Source organism: Numida meleagris, chromosome 1 (assembly GCF_002078875.1).
Source record: "Numida meleagris isolate 19003 breed g44 Domestic line chromosome 1, NumMel1.0, whole genome shotgun sequence".
Taxonomy (NCBI): Eukaryota; Metazoa; Chordata; class Aves; order Galliformes; family Numididae; genus Numida; species Numida meleagris.
The window spans coordinates 56707102-56729395 of record NC_034409.1 but is presented as its reverse complement, the minus strand read 5'-3'; the positions used below and the strand labels follow the sequence as shown (position 1 = coordinate 56729395).

The following is a 22294-nucleotide window of genomic DNA, read 5'->3' as shown; positions in this document are numbered from 1 at the left end:
CTGGGAAAAGGCTCCAATGTACTTCTTAAAAAATAAGCAAGATCTGTTCTTGACTCTGTGTTTGCTGAACTTAATAGAACTTCACCACTGTCTTGAATAGGGAGATATCAATCCTCTATATGCAGATAAATCACAGAATCATAGGATCATAAAGGTTGGAAAAGACTTCTAAGATCGTCTAGTCCAACCTTCCACCTACCACCAATGTTGCCCACTTAACCATGTTCCTTAGTGCCATGTGACCTTTAATTGAAAAGCCAAGAAAATTAAAGCACAGCGAAACAGGAATATTATTTTTTACCTTCTATATTTGTGGTATGTTTTGTTTTGTTTGTTTTTTTAAAAGAATTTAGTGCATATGGATGTTTGATTTTTTGTTTTAATTATTTTCTTTCTTAAAGTGGGATTGGTTTGTGCCCACTGATTAATTCCTTGCATTACTGGTCTTGCATTTTATTGCTATTGTTCTTGGAGAACTTGGCAGCTGCAAGCTAGCAGAGCTGTTATTGACCCTGAATAGCAATAGCAATGTTAATACAATAAGAAAGGTTTTCTGTGATCTACTGTGCTATCCTGTGGAGCCAATGAGCTGGTTAACACCTTTTACTTATTCTGCAAGGATCTGAGGCTGGAAGGGAATTAATGCAGTTGTGAAGCACAGAGAACCAAAATAGCAGTGATTCAGTTAGAGTAGAGCCAAATCTTCTTAAAATTAAACTCCATTGTGTTAGAGACTTTACTTTTTTGATACCTATATTATTAACTTCTCTGATAAGAGCAGGAAATGTAATACAGTGATATTGGAGGAGCCTTGCGCATTAAATCTAAGCTATTATCTTGGGGTTGTATGAGAAGAAACCACTCTTCATCCAATGTGTTATGGGAATCAGACATTGCAGACTGCCTCTTTCTCACGGTTACCATATAATTTACAAACTTAATTTTTTGGGTAGTTTTAGTTCCCTTAACTTTCAATAGATTATGGAAAGGCTGCTGTACATATATGTGTATTTATAGTTTCGTAAGTAATAAATGATACTGCATGGTTTCTGGGAATTTGATCATGGGCAAGTGTTTACCTGCAAGTTGCAGCTGCTCATGTTGTAATCTGCAATATTTTTTGATACTGGTATTTAGCAACTTTGTGTGTAACAGGTTGATGGTCTCCTTGCACAGGCATGCTTCAGGGTTTACTTTCTGGTTGACCTTTCTCATTGGACCAGATCAAATTTTTGAAACAGGATTGAGATTTGCAGAGAGGAATATATGGAAGAGAGCTGAGGAATTGATGTGCTGGGGGCAGCCCATTTCCTGAACTGCAGTCAGAGTGTGTTCAGGTTGTGTGACAGTTTGACTGTGCCGTGGTGCAGAAACACATAGGAGCACATGCTCCTATTAATGTTAACCCCAGTACCAGAGATTCTCTGGCTACGTCCTAGTGCTCTGGCTGATGGTACCTCAAGAGGAGGCACTGCACTGAGCCAGGAAAATGTGATACCTGTGGACCTGAGAAGATCCAACCTAATAATGCTACCCGTGCAACAACTGATGCAAGCGACTCTTAACTTACCCTGGTGCTACAGTTGGGTTTTTCTGCTCATTAGTTTCCCTTTCTATATATGCCTTCTAGTAGTCACATTAGAAGAATTTTCCCCTAATTCCTCCTTTTAGCTGGGATAATTTCAACTCTACTGTGTTTAAAGTATAACCAGTTTGGAGATAAGTGCCAGTGAAGTTTTCTGTTGCAGAAATGCTCTGGTTTTATTACTTCACAGAGCACCACTGTTTGAATGCTGAGACAAAACCAATGGGTGGTCATGTATTCCTCTTCCATGATCTGTACCAGCTCTCCTTCCCTCCTTCTTTTTCCTACATTTTCCCCAGTCTCCCACACTTGTTGTCTAGAAACCTATTTGACCGCACTGATGTCTTAAGCAGTGGATATGTAAATATTTACTGACATGACAGTCAGCAAAAGGGGAGGGGGAATTGCTACATCCTACCATTTGGTAAACCTTCAAGTTCTCTCTCTGAGTGTGCAGTCGATAAGAACAGGAAAGGTTTGCAGTTCATACTTGATATATTTTTGCTCTCTTGGTTCCTGTTTTTGTTGCAGATGTCATTCAAATAGCTGTGGGAGGTTTATCAGCTCTTGAGGAGACTTTTCCTTGCGTGCACACTTGCACCACTGAAGGCTGGCACTGTGGTGGGGGAAGATGGAGCTCTCAGATCTCCTGGCATTTGCCTCTGCAGAAGTGAACAGTACAACAGTCACCCTGGCTTTACTGGCAGCATTCGTGGTTCTGCTGTACTGGTAAGTGGTAACGGTGATAGGGGCCTGCTGAAGTTCTCCCAACATCTACAGAGACTTCCTGTTTTTAAGTTGAAACTGGAAGATAGCTGGCTGGAAGGGGTGCGAAGGGCTAGCTGGTTTGGATGCAGACGTTGAAATACATACTCATGAAACTCATGTTGCTTTTTAGAGAGTTGTGTCCTTGCAGTATTTTCTTTTGAGTGCTTTACCAACAAACTGCTCACAGAAATCGTCATAAAAATTGAGGACTTAACTACTGTTGGTTTCTTATTAATTTCTGTAGACTGCAGAAGCATTGATGCTGATCACAAAGAAACAGTTCTTGTCACAGGGTCTTGTTGGACTCTTCTCTGTACTTTGCTGCACACTTGACCTTTGCCGGGTTTCTTGGTTTAAATTTACAGACACTTTAACTGTTGCTTGAATTTCTTCTCTTGTTCTTTGCGCAGAGTCGTGGATACAAATCAGAATAACAGCAATGCTAATGTTAAGCACAGTAGGCACAACAATGGGCTATACTGAAATGAAGAGAAAAAAAGTACCTACCACAACCTTGTCCAGATAATCTATTTTGGAGATAAAATTAGCTGATCTGGGAATGCTTTTCTGTCTGTTTTCATTAGAGTACCTCAAACCCCGCTTTTTAGTCAATAATATTTTTTCTCGTTTATGTGTGGGTTCAAGAAATAGTTTCAGGAACAGTGAGAAAAGAAGAACTTCAGAACAAAAAACCCAAACTAATCTAGAAAAGAATGGTGATGACTTCATGAGTTCATTACGATCGTTGTAGTGTCAATGGTGGATCACTTCTGCCCATGTTTCTTGATTCTTCAATCCTGTCAAGCTTTGTTCCGCTTCTGTATCAAGGGAGAGTCTAGAGAGACTGAGAAGAGCCAAATCAATTCCCTCTTTGATGTGCATTGCCATATCAGGTAGGTGAGCGAGCCAGTTTTCTTACTAAGATCTGCTCAAATCATCACAAATGTCCAAGTCCCGCTGCCTTTGAATTTTACTTGGAAAAACAATGGCAACACCTGATCTTTTGGTAAATCCATGCTGTTTAGCTGCTGACCCATGGATCTGCATAAGCTCAAAGTAGGGGAAGAGAGGCCAGTTCTGGCAGCCTCTGAGATGGCTAGATGAGCCTGGTGCTTCCATGTTGTAAATGTCAAAGTGCGCTGAAGGCTGTGAAGGCACAGAAGCACTGTGTGCAACTGTACCGTGTTCTTACGCATGCTTCTCCAGAGCCTTGCTTTGTGATTCATTTTAGGAAAGGCTCTTAGAAGAAAGGCCCTCCTGTAGAAGGGAAGGCATGGAAGCTCTGTGCAGAATTCTCTCTCAACATAAATGAAACAGATTGCCCTGAGAGAGGTGATGGATGCCCCATCCTTGCAAACATTCAGGCAAGGTCAAGCTGGAGGGGGCTCTCAAGAACCTGATCTAGCTGTAGGTGTCCCTGTTCATTGCAAGGGAGTTGGACTAGATGACCTTTAAGGACCCTTTCCAACTCAACAGTTCTATGATTCTATAAATAAACCTGGATCTAAAGACAGACTAAAGGCAAGCTTGAACCAGGCACCTGGCTACGAACAGTCAGCTGCCATGTAAGTTGCAAAATGTCCAATGTAGGGATGAGGTGGGAAATTGCCTTACAGTAGAGATACACCATTCATTGTTTCTCTTTTCCTGGCTGAAGATGAGCTCTGCGTAGGCACTGTGTAAAGGAAACTGGAGTTTTATGAGGGGAAGTGTTTTATGCCCTAACCTGTCACTGATCCTGTTGGTCAGCAGGTGCAGGTTGATTTTAGCTGCCTTTAGATCACTGTTCCAAGGAGGAGCTGGTGTTTTTTCTTAAACTTCCAGTTAAACATGTTGGACAACGTACATGTGCTACTGGTAAGTTTGCTTAGTTGTCAAGTCTCAAGTTATTTGGATCCATTCGTTTCAGTGAAATGCAGAGAGTGAACACATAAGGTTAATAGCTTGAAGCGCATCTACATGTATGGTGCTTGTTTTTCAGACTTGTCAATCTATTCATGTAACGGTCTATTTTTTAAAAAACTTTTTTTTTTCTATCAAAGCTCTGTTTAAGCAAATGAGTAAAAAACAACTCATGCTCACAACCTTATTTATTCACAGCTGAAACTTTGGATTCAAGGAATTACTTAAAGAGTACATAAAAGATTGCTAATAAAATGCAGGTCCCTAATTCTAGATAATGTTGTTTTTTTTTATTACAACCATGTTGCACGCAGAGTTGTGTGGTTCTTCTAGGAGTTAGAAAGCTCAAATTTAATCTATGGCAGGAGTATTAATAAAGTAATAACTGCTCAAGTTCCTTTGATGTTTCCATTCTAAGCCTTACTCTTATATTTTAATAACTTCTTTAATATACTTTAATAACTTCTCTAAAATACCTCTTTTGAGGGGGGCTTTTTTATTCTGCCAGCATTGTATCTTTTCAGAAAGGCAGTCATAGGCAAAGGGGGGAATTAATATTTGCTGTTGTAAATTTTGGGATGGTGGTAGCTTCTGTTTGATCAGGGTTGTAGTGTGTCAACTGTTGCGTGAGTACAAAGACTAGGCAGTTTGTCCACTTTTCTTTTGCTTTAAAAGGCTTACAGGCTAAACAGAAGGCAGTTGAAAGTAGAGAAAAGAGATGATAGATCTAATGTACACTAGAATTGTAACATGGTGATGTCAACTGCTGTGTTATTGAGCTATTTCCTTAGCAAGAATTTTGTGGATGGAGTTACTTGATGGTTTAAATGACGCCCTTGAGTTGCTGCCCATCAGCTAAGACTCTGTAGCTGTTAGTGTGTACATTGTAAAGCCAGCTGTGATTTATCACAGTTCAGCTGACAGGTGGTATCTTGCTAAATTGTGATAAGACCAATTTCTTCACATTTCTAGGTACGATGAGGTCATATGAAATGGGGAGAATAGTAGGTGTTGGTTGGGAAGGGGAGGAGAGGCTGTAGCTGCTTAAAAATAAACTTCTTGAGAAGATACAGGTCTTAAGAGGAAGCTTGGATGATTTGGTCATCGTTTAGGCTGCCTCTTACTGTACAATCTAGGTCACCAATAATTTTGTGTAAAACACCCTCTAATAGTGCACCTGATTTCTCTTTAATTATCGTTAGTGTAATATGAAGATGATGCTGATAATGTGTTGTGTCAGCCTTAATTCAGTGGCTGTAATCTGTGTTTATCCTCCACATGGCCTTAAAAAGCCTCTCCTTATGGGAGATTTAAGTCAGCTGATCTAATGTTGAGAGTACAGAGATGCTTTTGGGTACATAGTCTCTTCAGAGTTGGAACAGGGTGAACAAACCTGAAGCTGCTTTTTTTTTCTGGCTTCTATTAATATAACCTGCTCAGGTCTGCCTGCTCACCTCTACTCCTGGAGAATTTAATTGCTTCCTTCCCCACCTTTACTACTTGCTATCAGTAGGTCCAAGTCTCTTCCTGTAGACCTCATACCATGGATTCTTCAATGGCTGTTGCTACCTCCTTATTATTGTGATAGGCAGTGAAAATACTGCTTTAGTGACAATAAAAAAAGCAATAAATGGCAAGTACATAAAGCCTGGTAATATCAGAGGCACAACACTGAGCACTCTTTAAAAAAAAAAAAAAAAAAAATCTCATGTCCATGTCCCTTCCACCTTCTGTGATTTCTGTTAGCCAAGCTGATTATCAGAGCAGTTTCTTCTAAGAGCGCTTTCTTTCTCAATTCCAGGGGCTGCTGTCTCTATTTGCTTAATCTCTGTGAAACTCAGGGTTCTTTTCCAGGCATGAAATAAAAACAAACACTTAAGGGAGGAATGAGGTTAACATTTACAAATCCCAGTGATATTCTCTACTGAAAAGTGTGTCTTTACAACATATTGTTCATTTTCATTTCAAACATCTGCCGAGCAGGGTATCCCATGCTTGGCTGTAGCTGCAAACATCGCTTTGTCTCTTTCTTTTTTGCTGTCTGGGAAGATATTTGATAAAATGAAAGCAGGAGTTTATTTTGCTTTAAAGTTTAATGTACCATAAACTTAGCATTATGAAGAAGCTGTCACAGCATTCAGATACCTGTGTTCAAACTAAATTATCAACCCCTTGTCTAAACAAACCTGTTTTTTTCAAAAACTTGGAGGTTGGATGGGGGGTGTTTGTTTATGTTTGTAAGATCCATGTTTAATTACATGCTTTCAAGCATAGCAAAATATATACTGGTAATGTTCTTGTCTGTTTCTGAAAAGCTAAATTGTTCATAAAGAAGTCATTTTTACATTACTTTGGTGTTATGATCACTTATGTTACAGAAATATGTAGACAGAATGAGAGATTTGGGTTTCCCTGGATCGAGGCACTGTCCATGCATGGCATAACAGCTCAGTCCTGACACAAAGTATTTGCTGTCTCTGATGAGCACAAATGAAAACGAAGCCCATTTTTTTTTATTCCTGTCCTTATGCTCAGATCTTTGCATGCACTTAAATGTGGGAGATGCTTACATATGGGGGACAATGTGTTAGAGTTCACTGGTAGATCAGAAATTTGTAGTAGACCTCTTTGTAAGTTAATTTCAGGATAGTGTCATTTTGATACTGGTGACTACAATACTATCGCTTTTTTGGCATTACTTCACTTCTGTGGTTTTGGAAAGCAGTACGAAAGAGAAAGCTTTTGTATATCTGTCCCAAACAAAAACTTTGCTCTGATTTTGCAGAATGTTGCTATTTGGGCTTGAGTTATGCAAAACTGAGATCAAATACTTTTTTTTAAACAAGATGCCACCTAGAACAAGATCTTGCACAATTTCTTCCTCCTAAACATTTCAGTATTTGCAAAAGATGCTTGATCACTGGAGCTCTGTGCAGAGACTTGAGTGCAGATATAGGATGAGCCGATTATTATCTCTAACACATGCAGATAAAGCTTCCAGGAAGATCCCATGCCAGATCCTTTCTGAAAGAAGCACTGACTGTGGACATACATGCCCAAGCTATTTCAGTTCTCACTACAGCCACCAAAGGCACAATGCTATAAGGTCCTCTGTATCTAGAAACCCAAGGCTGGGTATGGAGCACCAGCATCCATCCCTAATGATGTATTGCTCTGCTCTCCTGTCAGGCTCATTGAGTTGAGGGGATCAGAGAGGCATCCCAGTGCTCAGAAGTTTAAGCAAGCTTTTTACCTGCTGGCAGAAGGCTTGGCTGCTCAGAAAGGCAGTGCTCCAGGGCTGGTGCTCCTGGCTGCAGCTGGGCTCTGGCCGCACTTTCACTGAGCTCTGCCTGCTGAACTCTTTTCATCTTGCACATCCCTCCCACAGCGGTGGCTGACTTCAGGTTTAGGCTATGAGGCTGTGGTTCCTTCTCTTTCAGCTAAATCGAGCATCTCTAGGTGAGCCTGAGAGGGAGCAGAGTCTTTCCATATTACAACCTGGTAGTTTCTCAGTTTTTTCCTGCATCAGGATCACAGGAGTAGAAAGCAGGGAAGTTGTTGTGGTTTTTTTTTTTAATGTTTTGTTAACCCCAGCTATTTTTTCCTAAAATGGCCATTATGTCAGTGGAAGTCATTCTGCTCCCCTTTATTCAAATGGCCCATTATGGAAGCTAGAAGGATCTGACTCAACAGGAAACATGAACAAACTGCTGTTGATGACAGAAAAAGCTTACAGATTCCAAATGGTCTTTGTCATGCAGCTTTACATCAAGCAAAGCTGGAATTCCCACTAACGCGTCAAACATAATTTGATCCCACAGCTGTGCAGTATACGGCCTCCACTTTCAGCTAAATCAAGCATCTCTAGGTGAGCCTGAGAAGGAGCAGGGTAAGCTGCTGAATTGCAGTTTGGAGAAGTGCCATACCACAAATGACTAAATGCTTTCTTCCTCTGAAAACAAGGTAGATTTGATCATCCAGAATGAAGTTCACTCACTGCCCTGATTATGCTTTTTTTTTAAGTAAACAGAGTTCTCCATTTTTTTGAGAGAGGTAGAACAGTTTTCTATCACCGCATTTGCAGCTTCAGCTTCATTCTTTGGGGTTCCCTTAGGGGCTAAGATATAATACCTCTGTTACCCTGATAATCGGAGCTCAGCCTCTACTGCTGGGCAACTTTGGTTTTATTTGCTTGCCCTTCATTACAAGATCAAGAACCCTCTTATGTTTAAGCTTTTTAAAATTTAGAGATTGCGTGTCCAGCAGTGTTTATTTGAAGGCCCTCAAGTGCTTGTTGGTTGTAGGTTTTTGTTTTTCTTTTTTAAAAGTGTGTTACCCCCAGAAACTCTGTGAAGGATTCAATCTCCAGCCTACTCGTTTCTCATGGTCTTTGCTTTTCCCTAAATGTTTTCATTCCCCATCGCTCAAGCACAATTAGATTTTAGTGCATGGAGATTATAGTGTTAACTGTGGGCTAAGGTAGACCTACAAGAGTAAGTTAGCTTCCTTTCCTGAAACAAGTCTATTTGCCTATCTTCTGGCATTGCTTGCAGCTCTAGCATACAATGGACCATAACCCATGAATGCTGTGAAGCTGGCTAATGTGCACAAGTGCTGCCGGTGACAGGAGCTGGACCCAGTCCTTAAGCAGTCTCATTTCTGCTTTCCCTTCCTGCAGGACTGGAATGGACTCCAGGTTGGGCTTGGTCGTACAGGCAGGAGAGGGGAGTTGCTGTGGCTTCTCTACCAGGCAGTTTCTTCCCAGGAATCCTTTCTCTCCGTGTGAATCCTTTAGCTCTCCTGAACTAGGACATTGGGTTTAGCTTCTGATCTGCTCTTTGTTTTGGGGCAGGCTGATTTGTTTACCTTGGCAATATGCAGACACCTCACAGTCTAATTTTGGGTGCTGTGAACTAACTTTTGGGAGCTCCTGCCTCCATCTACTGACTGTATGAGGAATATGAGGCTCATAACACACTGTCCTTTGTGCACTAAATGGCATTGAGCTCCACTCTCCCTGAGCCCCAGCGGAACACATTGGCACTCCTCTTGGCAGCCCTGTGTTGGGGCAACCAATTCTGCATCCTCTTGTATTCCAAGGGGCACAGACCTGTCACTCCACATCTTTCAGACTGCGAGCCAAGTTTCCTGCCAGCCTGGCTGTGCTCCTGCTTAAATGGAAAGTTAAATCAATGGGTGGTTTTGACAGGTAGAGCTTCCTCAGAGTGCGGAAAAGTAAATCTGCATTCCCCCTCCTCTTGCCTCCTTAAACACTACTTCCTTCATTAAAAGAAAGCTGCCTGTATTCTTCTTCATTTCATTTTGCTTGTCCGTAAGCCTTCATCACATTGGGGTGTGTTTTGTCCCCGCTGCTGGCTCACCAGTAACTAATGCTTTTGACTTCCTTGTCTTGCTGTAGGGAAGTTTTGTACAATATTTAATGAAGCCATCTGAAAGCTATTCTAAAATATAATATTGACGTATTATTGATACATTGTCTTTTATCAGTTCTCCTTGACATACTTGAATCCTTTAGATATTTTCCGTATCTGTTATCTCTCTAGGTTTGTTCTTTGCTTTTATTCTTTGTCAAAAACAAAGTTTACTGTTCCATGAGCTCACTGTGTGCCAACTGCTGATAAATCACCAGCAGAAAGAGGTAGAAGTGTTTTCTGGTTTGGGCCTGGAAATGCATTTATTTCACTTTCGCAGAAATAGTGAATGAGTTTGAGAAAATGATGGCCGGTGTCTATCTCATTATTCTCTTTCCTCATGGGGCACTGAATAACCTGTTGACAATTTCTTTTAAGCTCTACTTGTTTATTTTACATGCATTTTCTATGGCTGAAGCACATGTGCAGGTCAAGAAGGATCTGAGAATTTTCACACAGAGGCCATCTAACATATAGGAGGTTGTCCAAATCCATTTCTTTGGTAGTTTCTTCCCTTACCAGCCTCGTCAATGGCTCTGCAGAACCTGTGGGGTTGTGGGAGGCAGTTTACTAAGGAAGTAATAAACAGGGAAAAGGGCAAAAAAAATTGTATTGGTTTGGTGTTTGTTGTTTGTAAAGGAAAAGAAATTAGCTGCCCATCAATAGCTGGAGGATGGGAACAAGGGGTTGGGAACAGAAGGATATGACTCCAGGTGGAGTGGAAGGAGGTTGTTGCAGATTGAGGCCAAGCGTGTTTGGGAAAGTTGAGGTTGGAGTAAGGATCTGAACTGAGATATATGTTGGGATTAGGAGGGCATGGGACAGTGGCTGCATGCTTGTGTTGACAAAGTTTACTTCCTTAGAAAGAATAGTTTCTTTCAGCTAATAGAATCCTTGTGATACTTGTTGGGAGTGGGAAGGTATGGGAAGGATGAAAAGGCAGTGGACTTCAGAGGAGATGGGTAATTGGTAACAGTATGATCACAAGTTCCTGTGGTATGAATGCTCTTGGATGGGAACTATTGGCAGTTTTGAACCTGTAACTCAAAGTATTCTTTTATGTTTTTCAGTAGCTATAAATTTGATGTAATCTGGACATCTATGTTTGTGGTTTCTCATTCAAAAACTCCAAAGAGCTTTTGTGTAAACACCCACTTAGTAGAGCTGTAACAGGATGAAGAGGTCATGGAGGCACGTGGTTTGAAATGTGGGAAAAAGTTGAAATATAGCTACTCTGGGAGGAGGAAGGAACAGCTAAAAGAACTGAACTAAAGAGGAAGGTTACGTGCTAGCATGAGGGACATAGAGGAGAAACGGTGGCCAGGACTGTGAGGGCCTTCTTCCACCTTTTATAATAGCAGTGTGACTTGTGTTCCCTCCAAAGACTTTTAACAAACCTAAATTTTAAGATTTTCTGAAGTACTCGTCATGGGTTGAGATGCAGCAATCCCTCTGACTGAGACCTCAGTGTAGGCTTCATGGAAGGAAAACTGAGAAGCTGAGCATCTACATAAGGATAGATTTAAGTGAATAAAGCACCAACATTCTGGATTGTTTTATGTCTCTGATGTATTGCAGTATCTCAGTGTGGGATTCTTGGTTTCCCAACTATTTTCTCAGTAGCTAGTCAGCTCTGTCTGAGAGAGAATTCAGCTTTAAGGAGAACAAACATCTTTGGTGTTTCCAGAAGGGCTTCAGATCCAGCCTATAGATAGCAAAGCAGGGCTGTTATGGGGTGGTGTTCAGAAGCCTTCATTTCTAGATATGCATCTGGCCTGCTCTCTTCTCCTCTTAGGAGTCAAGAACAGGCAGTGTGAAGATAACTCTTCCTAGCTATGACAACAAACCTTGAACTTTTTGGAGTTCAGAATTGTATTTTAAACTTTACCAAAAAAGTATTTAAACTTTAAGTAATTTCTCACATATTTGATACCACACATAGTAGTTATGTAGTTTAGTTTTTCAGTCGTTTACTTTTTTAGAATTTAAAGCTATTAACAATAGTTAATTATTTAGTGTTTCCACAATTTATTTTCTTTCCTGAGATATGACTTTTGGTTAATACAAATAGAAATGGCATCAACTGGAGTGGAAAGCCAGCTGTCTGCTGTTCTCCTTGGACACAGAGCCCTATTGTTGAGCGAAAGAGTTGATCAGATCTTGGCTGCCAGTCCCAGAGGAATGAGGCCTCCCCAGAGCAGGTTTATAGAGGGAGGCTGGAATACTTCTCTAGCCACACCGTGGTCAAAAGACTGTAAGAATCTGTGTCTTTGTAGGCCATGAATCTCATAAGGGCTGGTATATTTACAGTGTAAGGATGTTCATCTGGCCAGGATGCAGGCTACGATTTGAGACCTGGGAACTGAGTAGTTTGTCGCTTAACTTGTATCCTCAGCTTTAGTGGAAGCAAGCAATTAATAAGCACTGTAAGGAGGACTTCATTTCCATGACAGCTAGTGACTCAGTTCCTCTTCCAAGCCTGGACTGTATCACTGATGGACAGTTTTCTACTTAATTTTTGACATTTTCAGGGCTTTTGTGCAGTAAAGTCTTTTCTCCTTCCTTTCCCCATTTTTATTTACGTTCCTGAGTGAGAGCGTAGCCAAGCAGTGAGCTCAGTGCTATGGAAGCATTTTATATTTTGAGCAGAGATAAAAATCTCATTCCTTCTATAAACAAAACAAATCAACAGATGATGCCCAAGAGAACCATTTCTCTATAGCCATTTTCCTCCAGCTGCTTTCTATTCTGTGCGGCTTGCAATGCACCATATGAAATACGCATGTGCCTTTGTGTGTGCAAAACACAGGTTTCCTCCAGACAGTGGCAGCTCCATCATTTAAAAAATAAAATTCTTTTACAATCCTGTAATAATAAGATTACTCATAGAGTTGAGATGTTTGTTTAATAGCATATAGCTCAGCAATGCAAGGGGATATGATGAAGGAGCTTTGCAGTCGCAGTGGCTGTGTCTTCACTTGGAATGGGTTTAGACTATTGTCCATGGCAGCATGTGGAAAAAGTCTGAGTACATTACAAACATGAGGGGATGAGGGTACAGCTTGTTTTGAGCTTGCTGCCTCGCATATGCTTGTGCTGCTGAGGGGCTCCTGTTTACTGCTGCAGTGGTTTGTGGCTGGGCACAAGCCTGCTGCAGGAATGAGCCTGGTAGAAGGCATGAGAAATGGCCTCTCCAGCCTATTGAAAGCCTGTGGTTGATTACACCTTTTGCTTTGCTGCTTTTTGTTTGGCAAACAGGTCATTCGCTAAGGTGAATGGCCAAATGACACAGCAAGGAGGGTGTGAGACCCTCAGTGCCACAGAGGGAAGTGAGGAATCGGACAGAGCAGAGGGTGCTCTGATGAGGATGAGGAGCTGGCAGAGAGTGCATGGTGAGATCTCACGTGGTTGGGAATAGTTGCAGGTCAGGACCTGAAAGAGGGGCTGCTGCAGGTGTCTCCTATCTCAGCAGCATCTTGCTGCTCAGCTCCTCCCATATGTACAGGAAGAGCATGGTTAAGCCAGATGTTCCCGAACTGGAGCCTGGGGGAGTAGTATTTGTCCTTGCAGGGGCAGGGAAAGGTGATAACGGTTTGAGAATTCCTAGGTTAATGGGCTGGTTTTTTGCTATAAATAATCAGTGGCCTCTGAGACTTGGAGGAACTCAGAGCTAGAAGAGGTGGTGCTGGGGAAGGCAATAAAATTTGGCAACACCTCCTCTGGTTTCCTAATAAAATGTGGTTTAGAACTGATGTAAAGTACTGTGGCTTCTCATCCCAAAAGCTCCCAAAAGCTTTTATGTAAACAGACTCAATGTATCTATGTATGTATACACATATAATGTATACATATGTATTTATGTATATAAATAGGTACCAAGTGACTAGGAACAAACAGCTTCAAAGAAAAGAAGCAGAACATAACTGAGCTGATCCCTGGGTAGATTGCACTAAGTCCTCAAAGCAAGCCCCTTATTCCATCTCTAGCCAAATGACTTCTGGCAGCCAAGGAAATAACCTTGGGTAAAACCAATAGAACTTTTACAACAGGGATGTTAGCGATTGACCTTGAATGTATTTTATGACACCGCCTTGGTTTAGTCTTGTATATCTTCATTCTGTGGTTGATATGTTCTGCGTTTTTGAAAAACTGCAGCATGCGTTCACAACTCCAGTATCTGTCATTTGGGCACGCAGGCTGTGGTCTCATGTTCATCAGCACTGGGTCACTCTCCAAGACAGAGGTGATCTGAATCCAAATAAGCCTGCTGAGACAGTTTTTATTCAATTAATTGGAGTGCAAGATGGATAACTTACGCTGTTTCCGCTATGCTACTGGGAGAAGATGGGCTATACCTGGTCCAGTTCAAAGTTCACCTTTCTACATTAACAAATGGGAGTTAACAGAGTTTGTTTTGACTAGATCAACACTTTTGGATGGTGACTGAAACAGTTTTGATGTTTGTTGCCTGAACTGTATCATTAAAACAGGGTCTAAAACTTGCTTGAGAAGTCAGTTCCCTTTAATTTGTGCAATTGCCCCAGTAATGTTAGGGAGAAAAGAAGTCTCAGTAGAAATCTCACTGACTGCCAAGTGCAAATTAATCTATTTTTTAAGTTTTATACTTGTGAATGAGTTTCCCAGGGTGATTTGTTTATGTCCAAGAACTTAGACCTGTATTATCTATCATATTTGAACTCAGAACTTTGAGGAGGTAAAAGTGTTGTGATGTAGCTGACTCTTTTACTCTGAAGTATTTAAACAAAGTATTTTAAATGCTCAGTTCTTCCAAAAATTTGGCTTTAAATGAGGTTAGTTAAGAAAGAAATCTTGTCCCAATTGTTCGTAGCAACCACTGCTTATTTTTCTCGGTGACATTATTTTGTGTCAAGTTATAGAGCTGACTGTAAAATTTAGAAATGTTTTGGTAAAGTTTACGTGGAAAACTTGTCACATTTATTACCCCAAAAATTATGAAGTCTTAAATAACCGCCGTAAGCTGGCTTACCAGTGTAAAACCTTTAAATTCGTAGGCTGAAATTGACTTGCATTGTTTAGACCTGTGAAAAAATGCTGGTTTTAATTTTTTCCTTTCCTACCTGAGCAAAGTTAGAAGTCTTTCACCTCTCATCTTTGACGTGGATCTTTTTCTGGCTAAAAATGTTGCTGAACATAATACTGATGCAGCAAAAGAGCAACCCACACAGAAACCTAAGCTGTACCATAAATCTTTCTCTGAAGCTGCTCACACTGGTTATGTAAATAAAAGAAAATTGATGCTGTTTGCAGAATTGTGATGATACAGGCGAAACTGCTCTTGCGTGATAGAAATTGTACGCACATATATGTGCCCATCTATCTGTCCACCCACCCTACTCTTGGTGTTCTGGGTAGCTCTGTAGCTGGCGTACGTACCACGCAACCACTAACTGGGGCTGAGAAGGTCCTTTCTCAAGGTTTCTGGGAGGATCATTACAGTGGCTGTTTTGTCTTTCCTTGCTCGGCAAAAACCTTTAGACTGAAAAATATATTGCCCGGTTTGGAAGGAATTACTGTGTCTAGTCAGACACTAATGACTTTCAGTTGATTGTGGTGGATTTGTGTTCCCATGCCAAGCAGTTTGCAGAGATACAGTGTGCTAAGGGATCTTTCAGCCCTGTGCCTGTTAATCCCCAAGGATGCAGCTGACCCATCTATTTAAATTATTATTTTTTTAATTTTTGTAAATTACACTGCATCTGTAGGTAGCTGGTGGCCAAAATCATCATCAGTGTGTTAATTTAAAGATCAGTCAACGTTTTCAAAGGCTGGGCAGTTTCAAGAGCTTTCTCTGAGCAAGTTGGAAGCTTTGTCTTGTAGGCTGTGTGCAAATTGTTACAAAGCACAAGAGAATTGGTAGGAGTTTGTGGAATCATAATTAACTGACAATGGTTTTTCAAAAACCACTTCTTCCAATTTGAAGTAAGCTGTTAAAATAATTTAGAACAGTGTTATGATAGTCCCTTGACACATGTCGGTAGCTTTGGGTTAAACATATAAATAATGCTGAAAGGACTATATTTAGCTCCAGACTGATCCAAGGACAAACTGAAATACTGAAGGTCAAATAACAAAACAAAGAAAAGAAAATTATAGCCCTCCTTGTTCTGTTCTGCAGCATGCTGCTTGGCAGCCGTGAAAGTTCAATACTGGGGAATTTGTCACTTACAACTCTTTATGATTTGTACTTTAAGTAAAGCAAGTAAGCATGAAGTGTGTGTACTTATTGACAAAAGCACATCACTGAGTCCTGTCACAATGAATCTAGATTGGAGCTTCTGAGTATTGCAGAATTGCTGGGGCCTGGATATTAAAAGGTCTGTGGGAGACCAATTGCTCAGTGACAACTTCCCCCACTCTCTGTCTTGACCCTTGGGCTCTAGGAGTTTCTGCCAGGAACTGAGCTAAAATGTAACCAGGCGCTAAACATTAGATGAAGTTGCATTATTTTTATTTATTTTGTACAAGCCATTAAAACTGTTGAACTGGAGGAACTTTGGGTCACTACTTACTTGGGAGAGCTAGAAGTCCTTGCTAGAGCAGGAATTTGTTTAAACAATTGAAGTGCAGAGCTCAGTACTTCAGTTTGCAGAGAGAAGGCAATGAGCTTCAGTCCATGGAAGACAACTTTCAGCTGGGGTGGCTTTTTCCTCCCTTGTGGAAGAACGCAGTGCCTGTGCAGCTTGCTGATCCATGCAACTCCCAAGGTAGTGTTGAGACTGTATTTTCTCCATCTAGGGAAAGCATCTCACTTACATGGCTGCAGGCTACATAGGCACTGTTAGAGCTGGCGGACCAGATCTCCGTGGGCCTTGCCTGCTTGTTCATCATAGGATCTGCACAAGGATGGTCAGACTCTGAATGCTCAGGCTGATGTTAAATTGATGGAGATCATCAGTGATGGGATTTGTGCAATCACGTTTATGTGATATTTCACTTGACCTAATCTTGTTGAGTCTGATCATGCCTGCCTGCCTTCCTCCCAGCTCCACAGGATGCCCAGAGCACTTGCCTAGTGGACAACCAAGCCACAGATCCTGGGGCCAGTTACCTTCCCTGGGGTATCTCCTGGCCACTGTGCTCCAGCCAGTTGACAGATAGTGTTTGCCATGCTTTTATTAGGAAAAATAGGTAGTAAATGGCATAATTAATTATTTTCAGAAGCTTCCTTGAAACCACAGGGTGTGATCTCACAGTCTAGAAGTGTTTTAAAAATGAGTTCTATACGTTATATCAAATATGTGCATGGTATGTACAATGTATATTCAAACAGAACATTGGCTCCTATTTAGATGAAGATCAGATGCATCCTTAGCAGTCCTCAGAAATGAAGGCAATGCATGTGATGTAACTTGGCTAGCCACTTGTCCCAAGGTGGAACACATTCCACTCTGAAGCAGCAAAATTCAGTGGAACTGGCTTGTTTTTTGAGATGGAAGCCTTCTTTTTTTTTTTTTTTTTTTTTTTTTGGTGTAATATGTTTTTTTGCAGCTTCACTTTAGGTCTAGGGTTTGCATTTCGGAGATAATGGGAAACAGCAATTTCCTTCTGGTTATCAGTTGACTATCAGCTACAATTATTCTGTGGCAATCTCTCATTTAAAAAAAAATTATTATTTTTAAAGAATATTTTAGTGATGGTATGGTGAATGTTGTGTCTGAAACCTAAAGAATCAAATTTGAGGCTCAGTAATTAGGGCTCTTTCATCAGCAATGAGTTAATCTCTTTGGAGAAAAATAAATTGGGATTGTCCTCATCCAAGTCCTAGCTAATGCCCCTTTTTTGGCCTGGTTGTTTCTTCAGCTCCTGAATTTATGATACGTTTAATCTTGACAGTGTTTCAGAATGCAGAGTAAACTCAGTTTTGGTTTAGAATATTGGTTGTAGTCTTATCTTGGCCAAGGCTCATGTAAATTGAAACTTGAAATTTGGCCTCAGAAGAATTAGAATACTAATTCTTTCAAATGTGTCCATTACCAAATGTGTTTCTAACAAAAGATTGCTTGTCCACTTCTTTTTTTTTTGCTTCAGTTTTACAAGGAACACTTACATGAACAGGACATTTTTTCATTAGTTTAGTCGTACTGTTCATTTGTAAGTACATTTTCTTTACCTCAGATTTTTACAGATTATTTACAGACCAATTCTGAGTTCATAAGCTTAGATGCGCAAACATTTTTTTAACTGCCAGATATTTGTGTGAGGAATTCCTGGATAGAATAGGGAGTTCAGCAGTGCCATGGGTGAATGAGAGTACAGCTCTGGTTTTGCTTCAGTAGAAAAAGAATGACACTTGCATGCACATGCACAAGGAGGAAGAGAGAAATTCCTGAAACTTCTATTTCCCTTATTGATGACTACCAAAAAAGAATTAAAAAGAATCTTCCAGCCCTCACTATTTATGGCATGTCTCCACAGCATAGTTAGGAGTTGGTTTTGGAGGGCCATTAACCTCGCTGTCTTAAAGCAAGCATGCAACCAGCATTCCTCCAACTTCCAAATACAAGTTAAATGGATGCTTTAAATTTGTTTTCATCTGAGAATGACATTTTGCTGTCCTTGTTTAGTCTGTAAGGGCGCCCAAAGGCCCGAGTTAAAGTCACAGCTGGCCACATCAGGAGAATTAATCTTTACACACAATCCACTATCTTACATGCATACCTTTCCTAACAAAACCAACTAAGAAATATGTTAGACGCATAGAAGGCTTGATTATGATCTTTATTACCTCGCTGTAAAGCAAGAGCAGCGCCACTGAGCTCCTTGGAGTTGCCCTAAATTGAAGTGTGAGCTCTGAAATACAGAGGAGAATAAATTCACTTTATAACACATTAACTTGGAGAAGACAAGTCTCTGTGTCAGTCCCAGCAGGATTACCAGCATTCAATCAATTTTAGAGCTTGTATATCCCAACACTGTAGGTAGGCTTGGGAAGCTTATTTTGCAGTAGAAGAGTCACTGCTCCTCCACAGAATTCTCCAGTAGCAGCCAAACCTCCTAAATAATCATCATCCCTACTGTTCACTGTGTCAGTGCTAGAAACAGAGGTGCAGTTCTGACAGAAAATGTGTCCCTTGGAGAAGAGGAGACTTTCCATTGGCATAAGAGCTTGCTTTTAAAGTCCTACTGCTTGGCGAGGGATGGCAGCTGATAGCACTGGTCTGCAGGGACTGGGAGTTAGCTTCCCTACAAGCCCTGGAAAGCCTCTGGCATTTGTGTTCACTGCCATGGGCAGAATGCAGAATTGCTGAATTTTTGAATACTTAAATTCATTATTCAAACTCCAAAATGTAGTGCAGTCAGCTTGGGGGTGGGCAGAAGCGTAACCTTAACAACTTTCAGTTTCTCTATTTTAGCCATAAACAAGTCTTTACTTGCTTGTAGATTTGGGGACTTTGAGATTGTTTTAATTTCTACCTAGCAATCACAAGACTGGAAATAAGTTTTAGTTGGAGCCCTTTACCCGTGCCCAAACTTTGCTTCTTTGTGCAATCATGTAGCTTTAAAACTGATGCTTTCAGAAGAATCCAAGTAATTAGGGATTCATGATAAAGCCCCAAGATTTTGTTGCCAGATTTGTTCTTGTGAAGCAGAACTAATAAAACTTTAAGGAAGAAGCCTTAGCCAGGTTCTTAAAAGTAGGTCATTTTTTAATTATGAAAAAAAAATAAAAAATAAAATAAACCTACCAAACTCAAAAGCTTGAAGATTGAAGCTCAAATTAATTTAATTCATGTGGCCAGCGTAGGCTTTTTGGTGAACTGGAACCAGACAAACAGGTGTCAGGTGCACAGAAAACAAAGAAGTGTCAGTATGTTGGCTATGAAATGCATTCTGCTTCTTCCTTCTTGCATACATGATGTTATGATGGATGTTGGCAAAAGGAAATATGATTGCACGTGATTAAATGTTGACAGCCAAGGAGTTTGGCTTTCTGTTTACAGAGGTAAAAATGACAAAAATAAAAAGCTTGTGGAACAAAGCTTCCTGTGTGTCTTTCAAAGTTCTTGTGCAGCCCTGGAACTTGGAACTAAAAAGGTAACAAAGGCTACAATAGCAACACGGTCAAAAAGCAAACAAACAAAAAACCCACTAAGTTTTAAATGCACAAAATGTTTTAATGGAAAAATACCATTGCAAATTGCAAAGGAATATCATTGCATCCACCCCCTGGGTGTGTTCTGTATCCCCAAACAGTTGGGAAATGCATGCTAAGAGGAAAGATGGACAAGTATTCCTCTTCCCCGGACTTTTAATATAATTATTTGGCCAACTCTGAGAGAATCTCTGCATACTCAAAGAATTCAGTCATTTCTGAAATATTGATCTGGGAAGGTTGCTAAGTTCCAGAGTTGGTGAGGTCAGGGTAATGAGATCAAGTGACAGGCCCAATGGTACCCACTGATTTAGTTGTTTAGACACTGTAACCAAACCATGACCTTCTTGTTCTGCAGCCTCTTTGATCTAACTGTGAAAACACAGCTGCTTACTGGAGATCGCATGTTAGTATGCATGTAGGCGTTAGGGTAACTTTTCATGACATTTACTTCAGTTAATCTGGCGTCAAATTATAACAATGAATATCGCCCACCTGCCCAACCTTATCTGTTGCTCAGAGCTCTGGTTTACTCTCTGCTGGGATAACTGGGGAGAAGTCTGCACAGGCGCTGACGTAGTCCTCCTGGGTGAGGCAGGGAGCCAGTCCTAATCTCCACAACCCTCTAGAAATATTTTGGGGCAGAAGTGGCTCTTGTCAGTCCTAGCACAGTTGCCAAGGGCCTAGTCCTGGTGGCTTCAGCTCACTGTCACTTTCACAGTGGGCTCTACAGGAGGACCATCTGGCTTACAGGCCTTGCAGGACAAGATTCGCTTATGCCCCAGCTCAACACTCAGTGCGGGTTCCTTGGCATCTGCTTTCCCTTGCACCTCTCCATGTGATGTGGCCTGTGGTGCTGGTATCCAGCAGGCCAGGTGAACCCTGCTTTGTGGGGCCTGTGTTTGCCCTGGGTGCTGCCTGTGTAAAAGTGCCTATGATGCGAGTCTCTGCTCAGTGATGAACCCGTGTTCTCTGTATTTCTATCACTTTTGGATATCTGCTTGCTTTTCAACAACTCTGCTACACAGCGGCTCTCTCTAGAGGTTCTCTGCCATCAGCGCCTCAGTGCCTGTGCCACAGTCCCCATGATATTTCCTTCCCTGGGCAGGAAAACATGGGTATAGAGACCAATTAAATCTGCTAAAAAGCTGTACCAAGCTACCATGGTAACTTCTACCCAGTTCCATATGAGATCATATGCTGGAGGCCAGCTGCTTCCTGCCCGAAGTTTATATACTGTGAGCACAATAGTAAAGTTTCGTGATGTATGGATGTGACCTGGGATCATTTAGAGCAAAGGAGCTGGATGCAGAATTTATGTCTAGCCCAGGGCAGAGCACATGGGCTTCTGGCTATCGCGTACTGTTGCCTTTCCACTCGCACACAAGCTTATCAAAATGTTTTTCCAGGCTAGCTCTGACTTCCCTGCACAGCATTTAACTCTTCATTTGAGGACCTCTGCACGCTTTGTGAGCTTAGCTGCAATGGGCACTGCTCAACAAAGGGGAGTTTGGCCAGAGCCAGGAGCCCACGGTGCTGTCTCTACAGACGTGGTGCCCGCTCTTGCCCTCAGGAGTAGGGTTAAGATGCACTTAAGCATAAATAGGAAGGCATCCTGGGTGCCACTGTGTATGACCCTGTTTGAATGTACGTACAAGAGAAGTTTTGAGATGATCAATGTATGGGCCAGTATCAGAAACAGAAAGCATATCTGGAGAGGCACCACAGTGCCCTACAAAGTCAAGCAAAAACCTCTTACTGATTTCTCTCCTCTGCCACACACGTTTCTGTAGATGGTATGGGTAAAAAAAACCCAGTGCTATAGCACTGGGTGCTGAACAAAGGATGAAGAGATGCTTGCTGACCTAGTCTCTTATACATGGGAGTCCACTTGTCTCATGAGTACGGTAGCAATAAGGTTCAGATCTTTAAAGCGTGCTTTATGTTTTGTAGGGAGGTGGTTGTCTTTTGGGAAAGATAGAGGAATACTGCAAACTTTCATCGATAATGAAGTAAAAAATTGAAATGCCTTCTTTATATGATTTCTCTGTTTGTTTTAAAAAATGTTCCCTACATTTTATATGTAGCATTTGCACACTGCATGCATAAAAGGTAACAATCACTCAGGGCACTGGCAGATTTTTTTGCAGTGTCTGCAAAGGTCTGGAAGAAGCAGTTTTGGGAATGTCCTTCCTGCTGTCACAAAACGTTCCTTAGCTGCAGAAAAATAAATTACTTTAGTATGGGTCTTTTCTTCTTTTTGCAGGAGAGTGTAGATGTTCTATAGCAAAATTAAGTATGCACTGGTTTTGTTTCCTTTTGTGCTTCTTCCTCGCTGTGGCTACCTGTCAAGCACCAAGCCAAGCTGCTAAACACTGTGCAACATTGAAGCAAAGCCGCCAAACATAGTCCAAATTACAGCAAGGCAACAAATATGTGCGTGTGTTTTACTGTGGATATCTGTGAGAAATC

The 22294-nt window shown here is 41.2% G+C and overlaps 1 protein-coding gene across 6 annotated transcripts in view; it reads left to right on the top strand.

Annotated features, from left to right (window-relative positions):
- Positions 1-22294, top strand: part of TBXAS1 (thromboxane A synthase 1) — a 248415-nt gene that overhangs the window by 10635 nt on the left and 215486 nt on the right. For all 6 annotated transcript variants that reach the window (XM_021387758.1, XM_021387751.1, XM_021387780.1 and 3 more), the window contains one exon: positions 2117-2314. In XM_021387758.1, the coding sequence (XP_021243433.1) occupies positions 2217-2314 (98 nt within the window). In that variant the 5' untranslated portion in view covers positions 2117-2216. The remainder of the gene's footprint in view (positions 1-2116; positions 2315-22294) is intronic.